This window comes from Ostrea edulis, chromosome 2, assembly GCF_947568905.1.
Source record: "Ostrea edulis chromosome 2, xbOstEdul1.1, whole genome shotgun sequence".
NCBI classification, from domain to species: domain Eukaryota; kingdom Metazoa; phylum Mollusca; class Bivalvia; order Ostreida; family Ostreidae; genus Ostrea; species Ostrea edulis.
In genome coordinates this window covers 79496740-79516739 of record NC_079165.1, presented here as the reverse complement: position 1 = coordinate 79516739, position 20000 = coordinate 79496740, and the positions used below count along the sequence as shown (strand labels likewise).

The window sequence follows — 20000 nt, the reverse complement described above, 5'->3', positions numbered from 1 at the left end:
CTCCGTGTATATATTATGTTTACTACAAAGGATTTACCTGGGCCCTAGCCCTGCACGTTAATAGTGTACGTCATTCGATCAAGTTCTAACTCAATTTCTAATAGTAATTTGAACCCATGTGATTTAATTGCCAGCATGTGTAATCAACATAGCTGTGAGTTACATGATATATAGCAACAGGCATTTTGACTTTTAGGGACCCTTTCTTAAAATTAAACAAATATTTGAAAGTCAAACTAGATTCATCACCTTTATTCCAAAGATATTCTAATATGATAAATTTGTTTCCAAACTACTGCCTAAAACATCACTTTGATTCATTTAAACCAAACTTTCCCAGTTTATCAAGTTCTGTCATTCCCATCCAGTATCTAAAGGGATGGTTTGGTCACTCGTTTTATGAAAAATCCTTTTAAATCCTGGATCCGCCACTCGCAATTATAAGTCTATATGACAATCTGGGACGTGACAATACAAACGAAATTATTCGAACATTCTTTAAGATTTTTTTTTTTAATTTATTTGAGTACATATACTAAGTGTAGACGTCATTAACAGAAAGAGACCCACATATTGGAAGAATGGAACAGATTTTGTTGACAAGTATTTTACGGTTACTCCGAAGATTGAACATCGGCTAATAGTATCAATAATACTGTACTGTGCAGTCAATTGCATCGCTATTGCACCGACAAGCGTGTTAAATACCAATGATACTTACCAAACGATGGAATGTATAGACAGACGATACTCAACAGAAGAAACCTCATGATGATTTATATTTTCCAAACACTTCCTACTTTTTGAGTTTCAAAATAACATGGCGGTTTACTATGCAGGTATGGTTTGACCTTTATCTCCGCGCCAGGTAAACAACAACAGCGAAGCGGATTACTTCGTTTTTAAACAATGAAATATTCAGATTTATACTAATCAAAACTATTCTAACAATCTGGACAAAAACGACAAATCAGAAAAACGGTAAATTATCTTGACACCTGGAACTACACCATCTCGCGTATGGATTTGTTTGTAACGCGCACTGAAGTTATGCGGTTACCTGAGCACAGGTGTAATATAGTTGTGGGGATTTATGGAACGCGTCAATAGTTTTGCAAACTAGCATGATTAAGAGAGTCTGACTAATAATAATAATGTTTTTTAAAAAAAAAACTGCGGTAGATTAAACGCCTTGTAATGTAGACAAATATTTGCTGGTACATATGTATATATATATACACTAATCAGCTGATGTAATAGTATATATAGTCATACATTTTGAGCGGACTAAGACTGAGGTAATCATTGGTGACTGTGAACACGACAATATCCCATACCCCCCCCCCCCCCCCCTCGCTCCAAATGGTTTTTGCCTTCAATATCTTTACCACATTGTAATGATATCCAATTCTTTAAACCGAGCTATATGTACCTCCCGCGACCGGTATATGAAAAATGAGGATACTTGATGTAATGTTTTGTTGTTGCATAAAAGTGTTGAATTTATATTTAATTTGTCAACACAAGTCATCATATACCTATCAATGTTATTATGATAATATCATACACTAATTATTTTGAGCGCAAAAAATAGTAAAGCCAACTGTAATATTATTACTCTCTCTCTCTCTCTCTCTCTCTCTCTCGTGTCTCTCATATCATTCTCTAATAAAATCTTGTTAATATCTGGAAGGCTGTATAACAGTGCATGAAATATTTAGAAATGTATGCCTACTTCAGTAATCTGACTGTTGTCATGCAGAATCGAACCTTTTCAAAAAATATCTTATGTGCTATGAGAGCTGATAGATCTGAATTATAGAAATAATATAAAAAAGAAAATATTTAAAACAAGCTAATAATGACTTACTCGTTGTCAATTCCTTGTCATGAGTAACTTTGACCTAAATTCAGACCAAATGTGAGACTTGGCTGGCCCACTCGTACAGCCTCAACAGGTAATTGAAAGTTTGGCAATCGCTGTAAAACTTGCTACAAATCCGTCCTAGTGCAAACCAACGCCAGACAATCACGTTCAACGGAACGGAGACTAAAGTCAATTGAATTTGAAAGACGGTAGAGTTCTTACAATAATGACAACTGAACAATTTCAAATTTTAATTGAAAGAGGCACATTTCTACAACAGCAATTTTTCTCTCTCTAAAATCGTGATGATTTCATCTGCATGCATGCATTGGCATAATCACTTGAATGGGGAAAAACCCCAAGCGTTTTACACAGCCGGAGAAGTATTTATGCTTTGCATACTCTTTTACGTTTTTTATTCCACAATTATAAGAAAGCCTATTTCTAGATACCAGTATATTCTGAAGGGGTTTTAAGTTCCGTTAAAACCTTTCCAAGAAACCTTAAGACGAGAATATTTCAGTCGAATTACCATATTACGATCAGATGTATGAAGTGTTTACTACAGTCTTTATTAGAAGGAAAGTGATAGGGCTATCAAATCTGTTCATGACCCCCCCCCCCCCCTCCTTATATTCATAAGCGGGTTGTGAATACTTAGTAAGAGAGGGTATGTTTTACAGAGTAGAGAAAATATTAGTGTTATTACTGAACATTAAATTCAGTTCTATCTATTCCAATTTAAGATTTCTTTTTTCAATTAAAAATATTATTTCACTCGTATACCAGTATACAAGTCTTTGTTATGTTTAAAGATGTAAGACTTATTATTTCAACTGATCAGTTTCAAATTTTAATAAAAATGCAAATAACGAACTGTGATCAATCTCATAATCTCACTAAAGTGAACAAATATTTTCTACATTACAAATACAACGAGAAGTATTTTCACATTGTGATCATTAGTCAGACTCTCTTAATCATGTTAGTTTACAAAAACTACCGACTCGTTCCATAAAAATTTAGAAGAATACAAGCGGTTGATTATACATGCTGCAGAGATCTTATTCTAATTAGATTGTATGATACTGTTAGAACACCAATGCTTAGGCTATATAATAGGAAAACTTTCGAATTCATAAAATAGAATGTGTTTGTGACTACAGTTTGTATACATATCTTTTATGTGACTGTAAAACAGTTGATTCGTGTTTATCACCCCCCAAAAAAGGACAAACTTATAAACCCACAAATGATTTCATAGGACTGTTCTGTATGAAGACTCTTGGTCAGAAACTTACATGTACTTCTGTCACCAAACATTTGTTTATCTAATATCCAGGATACTTACTGACATTGAGAGTGACTGTATCGCTTTGAGCAGACGACAGGGCGGTTCCGAGACCAATATTGTAAGTGATGTCACATCGGAATTCCGCGAGGTTGTCCTGCCACAGGGCGGTCCAAGGGAAGCTCTGATCCACAATGTAGGTGCCTAGGTTCTCCAAGAACGTCACATTAGGACTGGCCTCCGTCAACACAGAGCGAAATGTCCTGTTGGTGGTGCCGTTGAACACATCGCGGCGTAACAAGTGGACAATCGGCCTCGGTCTTCCGGTATTACCCTTACAGCGAAAGTAAACGCGGGTATCTTTTGGGGCAACTCTATCAGATACTGTCAATTGTAGTTTTTCGGGAGAGGCTGGAAAGTAAATAAAACAACTAAACTCAGGCATATTGCAATGTATATAGTAAAACTTATTAAAGTGTTTTCATTTTGATCATCAGACGCTTTAAACCTGATGTCAGTGAGTGTTGTCAATTTTTGAAACCTTTTCCTATTTATTTCCGTATACTGTGATATATAATTAATGAGAGAGAGAGAGAGAGAGAGAGAGAGAGAGAGAGAGAGAGAGAGAGAGAGAGAGAGAGAAAGAGAGAGAGATTTCCTGCAATTATTCACCTTCAACGTCAGTTTTATTTCACGCTTACAACTTGGTCACTGCATGATGAGAAATTATTATTCATGCAGTTCAGAAATAGGCATTGATGCCCTTAATTCAAACAATGAAAATTGTTATCTAATTTGTCAGAACTAATGAGCTTACACACAGTAATGGAAATAAAAACTGTGTGTGGCTAAATGTTGGAAAAGCTTTGTCAAATATTGAGTTCATTTGTGAAAAAATATGGGTTTTTTATGGCACGCGCGAATCACATTAATTAGATAAACCTACTTCAACGGAGATAAACTAACTTTATCGACCGTTAATCCTAGTTTTTCAATTTGATAAATTAAGTTTGTCGTCGTTAATTCAAAATAACGATCGATAATACAAGTTCTTGGTCGTTAAACCCACTTTATCTGTTGTTAATGCCTTATCGATCGTTAATTCGAGTTAACGACAGATAATCTATGGAGCGCCAAATTAACATAAACTCAAATAATTGAAGATATCTTCAATTATTTGAAGATATCATCAATTCATTTGATGCGCGCAACAATTTAATTAAAGATATCTTCAAATAATTAATAATATCTTCAATTCTGAATTATTGCGCGCATTAAATGAATCGATGATAGCATTAATTCTTCTGCTGAATTGATGCGCGCTTTAATTGAATTAATGATCTCTTCAAATGAATTAATGATATCAACAATTGAATTGATGCACGCTACAATTCAATTGAAGAGAGCAATAATTGATATAATGCACGCATTAAATCAATTGATGAGAGCAATAATTGAATTGATGCACGCATTAATTCATTTGATGAGAGCAATAATGGATTTAATGCGCGCATTAATTCAATTATTGCTCTCTTCAATTGAATTAATGATATCTTTAATTCATTTGAAGAGAGCAATAATTCTTTTTAGAGAGAGCAACTAAATAATTAAAGATATCTTCAATTCAACATATCCACAATTGAATTAATGATCTCTTTAATTGAATTGTTGCTCTCTTTAAAAGAATTGATGCGCGCATTAATTCCTTATACAAAAGCATTGTAAATAATTAAAGATATCTTCAATTGAATTAAAGAGATCATCAAATTATTTATACCGAGCTCTAAATCAATTATTGCGAGCAATATTTCTACGAAATTAATGCGCGCATCAAATCTATTATTTCTCTCATTAATTCAATTGATGCTCTCATCAATTGAATTGAAGAGAGCAATAATTGAATTAATGCGCGCATTAAATCAATTATTGCTCTCATTAATTCAATTGATGCGCGCATTAATTCAATTGATGAGAGCAATAATTGAATTGAAGAGCGCATTAATTCATTTGATGAGAGCAATAACTGATTTAATGCGCACATTAATTCAATTAAAGAGAGCAATAATTGAATTGATGATATCTTCTAATAATTGAAGATATCTTCAATTATTTGAGTTTATGTTAATTTGGCGCTCCATAATAATTCGGGTTTTTCAAGTCGTTAATGCTAATTAATGGACAGCCAATTACAGCCGTGCAAACACAAACAGTTTAGAAAAGACTCCATAAGAAAGTTGTCTGACACACACCCCACTCCCACCAACACATAGAGTAAAGGGGAAAGTGCTGCTGGTAGATAGTTGCACAAAACAAAAGAATGGGAAACAATCCTTCCGATGATTTCAAAAGTTCCATTGAAGAGGTACCTGTGATCCATGAATGGAATTTATTGTGCATTTCCAATGAAGTATTTCAGAAACATTGCCCTGAAAAAGCAAGAGAACATCTGTCTTGTCACACCATAAAGGTCTAGATAGTGCTTTTGAAATGTACCTTAGTTTTTTTTTTCAGAAAAATGTGATGTTTTCTTTTTTTTTTTTTTAAAGGGATATGGAACAAGTAGAAAATTACTTAATTGGCTTTAGACCTGGTATAACAATGACAATGAACTTTATTCTCATAAACTGTAACACAGTGCAGAGATAATACATATGTACAAGGTGTACAAACAATACAATAGACAGAATTTAATAATGCTTTAAGAAGAGCCAACTCTCTCAATTATATTATCTAACAATTTACAAATTTTGGTAAGCTGATTAATATTTGTCACATTAAAACAACTTGTAAAGACAAACTTTAATGGGCTAGAAATTGTGACTTCTGCTGAATTCACAAGGCTATGTAATGATACAATTGTAATTTATATCAGCAATTAGACAACTATGTATACATGAATTTGGCAATTCAAAATTAGTGTAACCCATCCATTTGTTGTGTTTCCTATTCATTTTGAAGTCAATTAATTTTACTCAAATATGCCATGAAAAGATCATGAAATTTATTTACTAAAAAGATATAATAATTTAACAACCTAACTATTATGATATCTTCTGACACAAATATGACAAAAAAAGCAATGATTTGAAAGTTTGTCCAGTCTATTTGTTTCTGCAGTTAAAGGTTCATTTAATATCCAAATATGTAACTGTATATATATATATATATATGCTTATTGATAGCTGAAGAAGCTAGCATAGTTCGACAAGGAGTCCGGTATCAGAAAAAAATTCCATGCATTTATTATGATTTAAAAAAAAAAGGTATCTACTACATGTGTGTACACAATTTAAACTGTAAAATTGTAACATCTAACTCAAATCTATTGTGTACATTAATTTATATAGACAATAAACTGTGAAGCCACTTACTGTCTAACATCTTTTCTTGTTCGTCGTGGAGACTAAACTAAATGTAAGTTAACTACTAGTATACATGAAGACGGGGTCGTGTCAAGAAGCCTTACACAGATACAGATAACGTTACCTGTCGTAAAATGAAGGGGGGGGGCATATACCCCAAACACACAAACAAAAGAGGAGACTAAGCCCCCATACACCATGTCTCGGGAGCACAGGCATTTGTTTCTGTAAATGACTTATGACCTCTGTATACTAATAACAACACAAGGTACTAGCTTCAAATGACACCCCTGAGAATGTCGGCCTTTTGAGCTTCTAGGGAATATGCTATGTAAATGTAATTACTACCGTTGTATTGTACAATCATTCAACTTAAAAACCATGTATGACATGGCTGCATTCATTGCCTCTTATTGCCGAAAACTGCAACAAAACATGGATTTTCCGTTTTATACCACGAAGTGCTATGTACTGATACCGCACAGAATGAAAATTGTATATTCGTTGTGTTGAAAAATAGTCTCATTGTTTTATTATCACAATAAATTGATACGATGTTTATTACCAAAAAATCTTGAACATATTGCTTTGTTAACAAAATAAAAATTTTGAATTGAAGACGCTGTACGCTATTTTTAGTTACTCAAAAAAACCAAAGCTGTTCGTACGTTTCGGGATTTTACATGTCATCAGAAGATAGAAGCTAAGACCTCCCGAGTGGAGATTTAAAAATATTTTCGTGTCGGAATCATTTCTGATGAAGATAATAATGAAATTATGACTTACTGTAAATACAACTTCGTTAACTAGTATGAGAAATATTTCTGCCAATTGCATGTTTCATGCAGATCTATGAAAAGTCAGAGAAAATACAGATAAAAGATTATTTGGAAGTATGCAAGATAGAGCAAGGAAAGTTTTTTTAGTGATGTGTTATTGACTTTGTGATATGTATTGATGTGGCAAGTACCTGTTGTTACATTGAAGTTTTATGAAACCCACCATAAGTACCAAGAACGCTGCAGGCACATATCAATGTTTTTCGGAGGCGACTGGCCAACCCTTAACATTAACTGTTATTTTCATGCATGTAAATGAAGATATATATTGCGAGAATGGCCCCTCCACTATTTTTGATAGTACTATGTAGTAGTGAATGAGAAGATATTAATGCATGTAAGCTTGAAAGTTATGAATTGAAGCCCTGGAGCAAAGAATGACCCCTCCCAGCCTGAGGGGAAAAATTGAGACAGCAATGACGAACACTATAACCCCCCCCCCCCTCCATGCACACACTAATTAAGGTTATAAAGGTCTTTATCATGACTATCATATTTTTATCATTGTCTGTCAGGAAATTTAAACAAGCCATGTGCAACTTACAACTTCTCCGACGAACCCCCTCCCCGCATCCCTAATATTACGGATCTGTCCCGATATGGAAAAATCCACAGGCATCTGAAGTATGGACACCCCCCCCCTTTCTGATTTTTTGGGGCGGCGATTATTTCTCCGAAATGTGTGGATTCCCAGTCTATTCCATCCTAATTTCGATTTATGTAATCGTAAACTTGCTTTTTTGTAAGCCTTAAATACCTTATACTGTTTATAATAAGTATATTCTATATTATACCAGTCCAGTAGAAGGCCAATCTCTAAAACTTGTGAAAAGCGTGAAACAACTACATCAATCGAAATTGGGTTGAGAGAGACAAGGAATCCACACATTTTGGAGGCATTGTCACCGCAAAAAAAAAAAAAAAAAAAAAAAAAAAAAAAAAAAAAAAAATCAGAAATCAGATTATAGTTATCAGGTGTCTGTGGAAAAAAATATGGGGGGATGGAGTCCCCTTTATTTTTTGTAGCATTTCCCCCCTAATGTTAGTAACTAAATTACTGTATATAAAAAAAAAATCATCCTTTTGCCTGTTATTTTTAATTCATCTCTGATGCTCTATCTTTCTATAAATAACTCTAAAGAATTCCAAACGTAATTTTAGAAGAGCGTGCTAGCCAGTCAAAATCGCCCACGTATTCTGTGCGGTATCAGTACATAGCACTTCGTGGTATAAAACGGAAAATCCATTTTTTGTTGCAGTTTTCAGCGGTAAGAGGCAATGAATGCAGTCATGTCATACATGGTTTTTAAGTTGAATGATTGTACAATACAACGGTAGTAAATACATTAGCATCGCATATTCCCACAGGCACTCGACGTTTTAAATATCTATAATTAAAAAAATTGTCTTTCCTGTAAACATAGTCAATATTATGTTTACAGGAAGACAATTTTTTTTTATTATAGATATTTAAAACGTCGAGTGCCTGTGCATATTCCCTGGAGGCTCAAAAGGCCGACATTCTCAGGGGGTGCCATTCTGTGTCATTTGAAGCTAGGTACCTTGTGTTGTTATTAGTATACAGAGGTCATAAGTCATTTACAGAAACAAGTGCCTGTGCTCGGGAGATCGGACACAGCTTTGAAGTCCTTTATGGATACAACTTGGACCGAGTTTGGAAGATTTAACCAACGTATTATTATTAAATTAATTAACGTTATTGCAGTACAACTATAAAAATTTAATCCATAGAGGATCTAGCTCAACATGAAAATATATTCTAATACAAAGTAAATTAGCGATATTCTGATAATAAACTGCAAATAATAGAAACTCTTTCGCACACCACGTCAACCAGTCAAAATCAGCGTTACATCGGTAAATGCGAGTGATAAACCCGGTTTATCTATCGTTAATGCGAACGGTTGAGAATGTGAGATAAAAAATGTAAACTACCGTTTAACCCACTTTATCGACCGTTAATTTGAGTTAACGTGATAAACTAACTTTATCGACCGTTAATTCGAATTAACGCTGTTAAACTAGGATTAACGGTCGATAAAGTTAGTTTATCTCCGTTAAAGCAGGTTTATCTAATTAATGTGGTTCGCGCGTGCCATAGTTTTTCATTTCTGAAATTGAAATTAGCCAATCGACATGCCATAATGCATTCTGCGCGATTTTTAATCGACACGTGGTAAGAAATTTTCAAATGAAAAGAATATTAATTGGAAAAACCACTTCAAGAAAAACATGCCGCGTTGGAATGAATCAGATAGATTGAGTGTACAGCTGTAATTGCATGCAGGTCCAGTGGCAGATTTAAGGGGGGGGGGGGGGCGCAGCGGGCGCGCGCCCCCGTAATTTTTTAAAATTTAAGGTAATTCGTGGTATCTTGATTAGAAAAAAGTACTAAACGATAAAAGAAGCAATAATTTCTTCCACTCCCAGAGAAATAAATGACAAAATCTTTGATTTCTTGAATGACATGTACTTTATTGGGAGAACTTCATTTTTTCCAAAAACCCTTAAATTTTGCGTCAATTTATTAATTTCATCTTATAAAGAATGATAGAAAATAGAACAAATGACTAAATAGGAGATATATTTCAAGCTCTATAAAATCTGTAAAATCCAGGAGCTTCCGGGGGCTTCGCCCCCTGGGCCCCCACCTGAACTTCACCCTGGACCCACTGGGGCCTCAAGACGGTCCCCCACTTCCTGCCTCATAAAGTGGCGCCCCCCGTAATCGCAATTCCTGTATCCGCCCCTGAGGCAAAGTCAGCTGCAGAACTAGCTCTCCGAAAAAAAAAAATATGTTGACAGACCGTCTGTCAACATATTTTTCGTAGAAACGATTTATTTTTATTTTTTCTGCTAAGTTAAATTGGCAGGAATACGCCGTCGTATTAAACATCTTGCGTTTGATAGATTATTTTTTTAACTTACAGATTTTATGACCGCAGCACTCCAATCCTAAATAGGGAGGACTTCTAGCAGTTTATTTCTAAAACAACCCTTTATAAGTGATGACTTTGACCTTAGAAATTCACATTTCTTCCCCTACCTCAAAAATTGACAATCAACCATTCTTTTTGGAAAATTGGGAATGTGTATAGTCTTTGGGAGGAAGTGAAAATCATTTAAAACTTGACGACGCACGCCGATGGAAGAATGCGGAATGAAAACAGGTCATCTGAGTTACTATGGTTGCTTAACAGGACTGTTATTGGATCTTTTGATAATGCTGTTATTTTATCCTGAAATACAGAAAGGCGAATATAGAATCGGGTGAAAGTCGGAGTGGAAACTTTGACTATCACGACTTCCGCTGACAATATTGCTCTCAAATCCACAACGAGACACCAATAACGATAGAAAACCGACTGATTAACTGAACGTGTAATTAGACATCCGCACAAGTTAATTACGTGTAATATACACACAGGCCTGAAATTAAACGTCAGCACAAGTTAAGTACGTGTAATACACACATGACTGGAATTAGACGTCAGCACAAGTTAAATACGTGTAATACGCACAGGACTGGAATTAGATGTTAACACAAGTTAAGTACGTGTAATACGCACATGACTGGAATTAGACGTCAACACAAGTTAAGTACGACACATTTTATCAACGTAAGGAACAACAAATCAGCACGATGAATGACAATTTGATAGATGTTGAAAATGTTCGATACTTGGCAACATACATGTATGTCTCATAAATGAAAGGCGTAGATAACGAACAGTGATCAATCTCACAACTCCCATAAGCAATACAAAATAGATAGTTGGGCAAACACGGACCCCTGGACACACCAGAGGTGGGATCAGGTGCCTAGGAGGAGTAAGCATCCCCTGTCGACCGGTCACACCCGCCGTGAGCCCTATATCCTGATCAGGTAAACGGAGTTATCCGTAGTGAAAATCATTGTGCCAAGAACGGCCAAACAATCGGTATGGAATACGTCAGACAGCATTTGACACAATGATAGGTTGTATTGACGAACTAGATCGTTGTAACGACCATAGAATTTGCGAAATGCTGATTTTAATCGAGACTGTTGAAACTCCTGTACCATCAACTTGTTTGTCAGTAGCTTGCATCGATTTAAAAACTGATCATAAGCAGAACAAGCTCTAACGTATCGAATCAGTTGAGAGATATAAACACCACATGCAGGTGACAATGAAATATTGCCACACAGATATGGGAAGTTGATGACCGAGAAGCTGAAATCATCCCGTTTGTCATACAGTTGAGTTGTCAGTTTGCCATTAACGTCCACTTTCAATAAAATATCTAAGTATGAAGCAGGCGTGGACGACTATGTGGTGTCTTTTATTTCGAGCTCACAGGGATATATCGAATTGACATATGGATGAAATTTATTATCATTAATAAACAAAACGTCGTCGATATATCTAAATATCGAATTGAAGGCCACAGCAAGAGCTTTTTTCTTCTCACGTAGAAGTTTTTGAATAAATTCTGCTTCATATGAATATTGAAACAGGTCAGCTAACAAAGGAGCGCAATTCGTGCCCATAGGAATTCCAACAGACTGTTGGAAGACCTGATCACCTAAGACCACGAAGATATTGTCAATGAGGAACTCTAGCATATTTTTTATTTAAACTTAAGAGTACTTGTGCTGGAATCAGAGTGGTGTTTAACAAAGTAATTTTTTGGATGACTAATCACTAGATATTAATGTTTTCGTTTTCCATTTTTGTTGAAGAAGAAACTGTCTATGATGTCAAAAAGTCTAGTCTTTAATTTATCGTAAGGAATGGTCGTGTAAAGTGTTGAAAAGTCATAGGTTTTGATGTTATTGATTTGGGAAAGTTTTGCGATTTCAAGTTTACTAATAGTTTTTTTAGAATCCACATTTGATTAACACCACTTCTGGCATATGTAGTTGCACAATAAGTTTGAAGTTTCTCTTTCACAGCTGTTAATATTTTCGTGAGGAGCAAATATAAGGGCTTGGTAGAGCACTTACTGGATCCAGCAATGTATCTTTGTTTGTAAGGGTTTTTTCTGTAGTTTAGGAATCCAGTATAGGTACGGTAACTCATATTCATTCGACCCATTGACTGGGATATTAACTGTGTCTAAAACTGAAGCATGGTTTTGAAGAATTTCATCTTTTGAAAGGGCAGTTAGAGTATAAGTACGATTACCAAAAATGGAATTTTAAAATTCGTTTAAAATATAGTTGTATAGAAAGAACCAAAATTGTGAAAAAGAGACCATGGGCCACAACGCTCACCAGAGTCACCTTCACCCTGCTGTTCTTTAGAACATGTTTTTCAGACCTTTACACTCTAATCCCATGACAAATTTTGAGCCCATATCATGACCCCAGCCTAGTTCTATGAGATTGATTTCACACAACACGGGGAAGCATCAATATGACAAACATGGCTTAGCTGTTCTGGAGATGATTTTTAAAATACTTTCCCCTTGTATTCATGTATTGCATGAAATATGATCCCTGATTTTAGGACCCCTTCCCTTAGGGTACATGTAAATAAAACCACCTGAATTCTGAACGTTTGCATATGGTTTCATTTAGTGTGACTGCTACTTTTGATTTCTTTTTTTTTTAAATCTTATATATCGTCATGAAAAACATTGATTCACTATTTAAACGACAGGCAATTATATCGCTTGGGTTCGAATTTACTATTCATTTACTAGTTGTGTTAAAGAGTACTCTTTAATAGTAAATTCGAACCCAAGCCATATAATTGCCTGAGTTAAACCAATACTAGTAAGATATAAATGTGCACTACATCGGAATGCTTGCATATTATTAAATCTAATCAGTGGTTCTTGTTATGAAAAGTTTCAAAATCAGTGGTGCTTGTTAGGAAAATTTCCACAATCATGTACCTTCCAATGTAAAACTGAGATACTCAATTGAGGCCCAGTCCTACCCAGCCTTACCCCCTTCCCCCGGCTCATGATTTAAAAAAAATAAATCTCCATTATATTAGAATACTTGCATATCAATGATGAGAAATATTGGCCTTGCTGGTCTTTAGGAAAAAGATTTTTTATCCAAAAATTATTCCCTCATATATTGTCATGTAGTTTCTGTAGAAACGAGGGGGTTATTCATATTCGGTCATTCCTAGGATAGGAATGACCGAATATAAATAACCCCCTCATTTCCACAGAAATTAATTGTCATATAAAAACCTACTATCATTCCAGAAAAAGCTGTGTCCGTTCATGTGGAAAATAGTGTGAAAATAACAGTTTTGAATGGTCATATCACTCACTGATTGGCCGCATGGTTTCAATAAAAGTGAGATGGAATGGTCACGCTATGCCATTCTTTCAATGTTATTGGCCAACGAGAACAAAAGTAAAACCTGTTACATTGAAATCTATAAGATGCTTTGCCCAAAAAAGTAGGCATGCTCTATCAAGCGAAGTGAGACACTGTTATCGGAACTGTAGCACCCCCTCCCTCGGGGGTGGGGGTGATTTCTATAACCCGAAATCTGCATTACCTGATATTTAAAGGACGGCCCTGCTGGTCTTTGGAAGATTCATGACGATTTTCCCTAAACTTTTGTTCTCTTATTGTAGTCTCACTCAACCCCGGGGCCATGATTTGAATAATTTTGATTCTCTCCTTATTAAGGAAGCTTTCACATAAACTTTGTCTTATTTGGGGGGGGGGGGGCAGTGGTTCTTTAGGAGATTTTTTACAAGATGCCACCATCTGTTCACTATTTTGTTTTTGAAAATCTGAATCATCTTCCATTTGAAAAAGGCTTGTCCCTTCCTTCGAATAATTTTGAATCCCCTTTACCCAAGGATGCTTTATGTCAAGTTTGGTTGAAACCGGCCCTGTGTTTCTGGAGAAGTCGAAAATGTGTGAAGTTTACAGCCAGTCAGTCAGACGAACAGACAGACAGGCTTGACGCTGTACAACAGGTGATCAGAAAAGCTCAATGAGAATAATCATAGCTCAGCTGTTATTGAGAAAATATTTCCTATATATCTCCATGTAAAATTTAATCCCGTATTGTAGTCCCGGACACCCTCCCCTGGGAGCCATGGTTTAGACAAAGACTTTTGTCAGGAAGCTTGCGCATGAGTTACATCTTTTCTGGCCTAGTATTTCTTGGAAAAAAAGAGTTTTAAATAACTCTATCCTACTTTTGCATTTTCTTGACTATCTCCCCTTTAAAGGGGAGCTGGTCCTTCATTTCAATAAACTTGAATCCCCTTCATCCAAGGATACTCTGTGCTAAGTTTTGTTGAAATTTGCCCAATGGTTCAGGAGAAAATGAATTACCAAATTACCTTGTAACAGACGTATGAAATAAGTGTTATTTCAAACTTCGAGATATCAGAAATTACTGAATATCATGAAGTTTTCTAAGCCTAAAACAAGAACTTCCAGCCGGATCTAGAGTGGTCCCTTACCTATGGTCCTTATCAGAAGTACATCTTGTCCCATTCCGTCCGAACCGTTGACCTTGACGATGTAATTTCCATCATGAATCTGAAAGTCCACTTTGTATATCGTGATATTGACCTTCCTCGTGTTATCGTCCACCACACTGACCGCCACATTTGCTTCCATCGTCCACGAGGAATTAGTTGTGACGCTCAAGTCAACAATTTTGATGACCTCATGAGATTCGTTTCCGAGCAGACGAGAGACGGTGAACACGGATGAATTGTCGGGAGTTGTGTAAGTCAGGAAGAAATGAGTCTGTTCTCCAAACACAGCTTCAATCACCTTTGGTGTTGTTACAAATGTCGTACCTGAAAGTGCATATAGGTAACTTTGATTTCGATCGGTATACTAAATCATTATACAATGATAAGGATATTTTCTAACAATCGAAATAACTTTTGGAAAATTGAAGCTTAGTCAAGGTGAAGCAAGTCGAACTGTGCATGTAAAAGCCACCATTGTTGGTTTCTGATCAAGCAATTTGTGGTTCACTTTCTTCAGTTTGTCGTAGATATTTAAGAAATAAATTTCAGTTCAGAAAGTACATGAGATATGGACTGCAACGCTATCCTCAAATATGAAGTTGTTTTCTTATATACTGGTATATTCTACTTTCATTTCTGTCGAAATTCTCAGCCGTTATCTATTAGACGCACTATATTTATCACGATTCATACACACATTGTTTACGATGGTGTCGCGTTCATGAGGAAATGGCCATCATTACAATATATAAACATATCAACGGGAAAAAAATGTTGGAAATGTATATCATCAAGAAATAAATTTCATTTTTGAAAATTCATGAGGGTATGTACTGCGATGTTTTATGCCAGCCTACTTCATGAAGCGCGTCGTATTTTCAAAAATGAAATTGATTTTTCTATATTTACATTTACTTTTATTCCTGTCGGAATATTCCCAGTCGTACTATGTTTATCAAGATTCATACTCACATCGTTCACATTCATGAGGAAATGGCTATTATTTCAAATGGTAGAGACATCGAAGGTAAAAGCATTGGAAATGTGTATATAACTTTATTACGTAGATTTGTCATATTTTCAATAAAAGTTGCTGGCTGGTTTCACCAAAATATCCTTCTCAAAATCTAACAAGCTTTTGTTAGTTATTAAAACATAGTTTGGGGGAATTATATTAAAATATAAGTTGTAAATTTTATATGATCTTGTCTACAGATACACATGTATTTAAACACACGCACACGTATCTAGGATCAAAATAGAATTTCCTTGGCGGAAGAAATAGGGGGGAAAAGCCCACTTGTATCAGCTTCCAACCGTTCATACTGGAAGTACACAATCGGTTCTAGGAAAGTGATGTTCCTTCTAATCCTTACAGGTTACCAGGTCTATATATTTGTAACAGGAAATGGATAATTCTAGATTCAAAGCGTTGCACAATACGCTGTTATCTTTAAGTACATCTGCAATACGGCACGAGTATCACATGCAGTAAATGTGATTTATTGCAAACGAATTTTTAAAAACTTTTATAAGAAAATAAATGAGAATCGATAAAGTTATACCTTTGAAAACAGTTTGACATAGCCATCAAATGTTCTTACATTATGCTATAATTCTGTCTTTTTCCAATCTTGTTAGTGAAATTCAGAAAGGGCCAATATAAGCATGTATATTAGGGGAACCTTGATCCGATGAACTATCGTTTTCCTTTTGTATATCACACCGATAACAGGCACGGTGTTTCTTACTGTGCTGTTAATGCCTTTGACGTAGAATCTATATTGAAGAAAGGGTCTTTCAGCACCAAAGGGTGTAGTATTCTCTAACAAGAGATTCATGGGCCATAATGCTCACTTAAGTAATCTTATCCCTAAATTGATTTTTAATAGATTTTTTTTCAATCTTTGTTCTCATGAAAAAGTTTGACCTGATTATGGCCTCAATATAACTCTAAATGGTCAAGACATAGCCGAACTTGTTTTCACACGACCTTGTTGTTCTGGAGAAGGCCACAAGGTTATGGTATGAAATGAAAGGTCTTCCATTAAGAAATATACACCATATGAAAGTTCTACCTTATATAGTTCAAAGGATGTTGAATAGGGTAGGTTTTTTTAAAGGTAGATTAAGGTCATAAGGTCAAACACCATGGTATCACATGAGAGGTCTTGCCATAAAGAATCTTTATACTAATTATGAAAGCCCTGCCTTAAATAGTTCAGTTAGTTTAATATGTCAAGTTCTCCTAGAATTAGGTAAAACTCCAAGGTCAAGGTCACGTTGTAAAGTTTGGTCCCGAAAAAAATTTGTCACAAGAAATTCATTTATGAAATATAATAGCGTATATTTGAAAATTATGAGTAAGGTTAAAATTTTGAAGGCTCAATCTCCAAGGTGAATATCACAAGGTCAAAAATCATGTATAGATGCAATGCATCTATAGGAAATTATGAACGCCCTTTTATAATTAGTTCAGGAGACATTAAATAGGTTAAGTTTTCTTTAAAGTAGGCCAGGGTCACAAAGTGAAAAAAATGGCACCACAAAGGTCTTGTCATAAGGAATGGGATATGCATATGAGTCCTATCATTTACCATTCAAAATTTATAAGCAATGAGAAAGTTTCGAACAGACAAACAGGACAAAACAGTATACCCCCGACTGTAGTCGCGAGGGTATAAAAAATCTTGAATCCATACAACTTGTGAACTAGCTGATTGAACTTAAATCTGCACTATTTTAGGAAGCTTTCATGTACATGTAAATTTAAACTTTTCTGGCCTAGTGGTTCTTGATAAGATTTTTGCTATCTCTCCGCATGTAAAACTCGAACTGTGGCCTCACCATATCATCCGGGGGGGGGGGGGGGGGGGGGGGGGGCATGATTTCAATCTGCTCCATGTCAAGAAGACTATGTAAATTTCAATTTTTCTGATCCAGTGGTTCTTGAGAAGATTTTCAAATGACCCCACCCTATTTGTGCCCTTTCCTGATCACTCTCCCCCTTTGAAGGGGATGGAGTTTAATCCTCGCCAGCTAAGGATGACTTTTACCAAGTTTGATTGAAATTGGCTAAGTAGTTCTGGAGAAGAAGAAAATGTGATAAAGTTTACGGACAGAGACAGACGACGAACAACAGGTGATCAGAAAGCTCGCTTGAGTGTCAGCTCTGGTGAGCTAAAAACCGTCTCACTGTAGACCCAACTGAACGTTTCTCAAGAATTCGCTGGGTAGGTGTGGATACATTCATATCATCTAGATCAGATGAACTAATACTTTTATCAACAAATTCAACATTTACGACATGACGATGGAATTCTAAACCAAACATGACATCTAGCGTGTTCCGAAAGCCCCACCCAATGTTGCATGTTTCCCATGATATCGCCGGTTTAACTATCTCCTTTGCGATGGATAACGAGGTGAAATTGACAGGTAATGTGTAAAATAGCCCTATTATAGAGGACACGGACAGGGTCCTCTAAGACCACCAGAGATTGTATTTTGGTTAATAACAGAGATACTGACAAGCTGATAAGATACTGATAAGATATCGATTGTCCTTATTATCGATCTTCGACTTACAAAATCAACTTAGTATTCATTTCAAAGTACTTTAAAAAGAAAAAGAAAAGAAAAAAAAGAATCTATTATAAGATTTTCTTTTCATGACATGAAGCGTTCGATTTGTTTACAAGTTCATCTCCCTTTTTGGGGGTGTACCTCTCCCTTATTTGTTTGTACCCCTTATGGAGTGTTAACGCTTTATATTAGGAAGACATCGCGATAGAAATGACACCCCTGTAATTCATCTGTAACACTGCCCCTATCCTGTTACACATATCTACAGCTATTCCTACACATCCGACAGTGTAATAAAAACAAATCTTATAAACATACCTGTTTGTGCCAGTATTTTTCCACAAGAAAATAAAAACAAGAGCACGTAAAGCCCGTATTTCTCCATATTAGCAGAGTTGAGGATGGCGAGATGATGCGCTGCTCTATGTCGAGGCGGATTTTGAGTCATTGTACGACAATTACATGAATCCTGAGGTCATAAACGCTCTCATGGACCAGGGTCACATCCCACGATCGCCGCGGTGATCACTACATTCAATTGAAACAAGTAACATACTATTTCTTCGGTATTTCGCCTTTTTTCATTTATTCATACTTCCTGATGCAGTATGCTGGTTTTTATTATTATTATTACTGATTCTGAATTATAGGAAGAAGTACTTATCACACTGGATTTATGTAAGTGGTTAAGTATGCACATTGAACATGAAAAAATAGAGACAACTGTTCCCCAGATATGATGAAATTTTTATGATACATTTCTTGTCAGATGCCTTTTCTGCAAATGTCTCCTCTTGTAATCGCATTGGAAGCTCCAGATACTCCTGTGATCTGATTATGTACCTTCTCAGACATGTAGGCGATAACCTCAGAGTTTGCTAGAAAATGATCCCTCAAGGAGCCTTGTCTACTAAACGGAAATGATTCGGCATACACGTAACCCGTATATATACATGTATGTATGACACATCCATAAATTTAAAAGATTTGAATGAACTGATCAATAATTCACGGGGTGTGAACGATGTGGTTAAAACGAAGCCCTGTTGTAAACAGATGGGCGGATGTCGTTTACGAGCCATAGTTCAAAACAATCACACTCTGAACATATTTGAAATGAAGTGCGATTTTTTCTTCTTTTTGAGATGTACTATGTAATCTCATTCTGCTGATTTCAATACGATATTCCCCCTTCTCATATTAATTTAAACGTATTCGTATTAAACTTTTGTATAACTTTGAGTCACTCTGCGAATTCAATGATTACTAGTGTACCAAGCCAAAGTTCAGTTGTAAACGTTAATATTGCTATTCATGTTCTTGGAGATGAAGAATATTATATGAAATAGTTGAGATGTACTTTATGATATAACCAATGCCAAAGTTCAAATAGTCAGGAAGAGGGTTTAACAACATTTCCTCTTACCACCATTGATAAACTGGGAAGTCTCTGGTTAAGATTCGTCCTAGTTACTGAGTCAGTCAGACGGAAAGTTTAACTTGTGACTATAACGAGTATCTACTTATTATACACATATCTTCCGGCACATTTGGAGAGGTGAATAACGGAACTCCTC

At 35.6% G+C, this 20000-nt stretch overlaps 1 protein-coding gene across 15 annotated transcripts in view; it reads right to left on the bottom strand.

Annotated features, from left to right (window-relative positions):
* The window catches only part of LOC125678643 (uncharacterized), a 54728-nt gene extending 35671 nt beyond the window's left edge, over positions 1–19057 (bottom strand). For 9 of the 15 annotated variants that reach the window (XM_056154972.1, XM_056154971.1, XM_056154973.1 and 6 more), the window contains exons 1-3: positions 18742–19053; positions 14818–15162; positions 3219–3569 (exon numbers count right to left, since the gene is read on the bottom strand). In XM_056154972.1, the coding sequence (XP_056010947.1) occupies positions 3219–3569; positions 14818–15162; positions 18742–18871 (826 nt within the window). In that variant the 5' untranslated portion in view covers positions 18872–19053. Of the gene's footprint in view, positions 1–3218; positions 3570–14817; positions 15163–18741 lie in introns of all 15 variants that reach the window. The other 6 variants (XM_056154963.1, XM_056154965.1, XM_056154964.1 and 3 more) reach the window with 4 other exon arrangements.
* Positions 19058–20000: the final 943 nt, after the last annotated feature.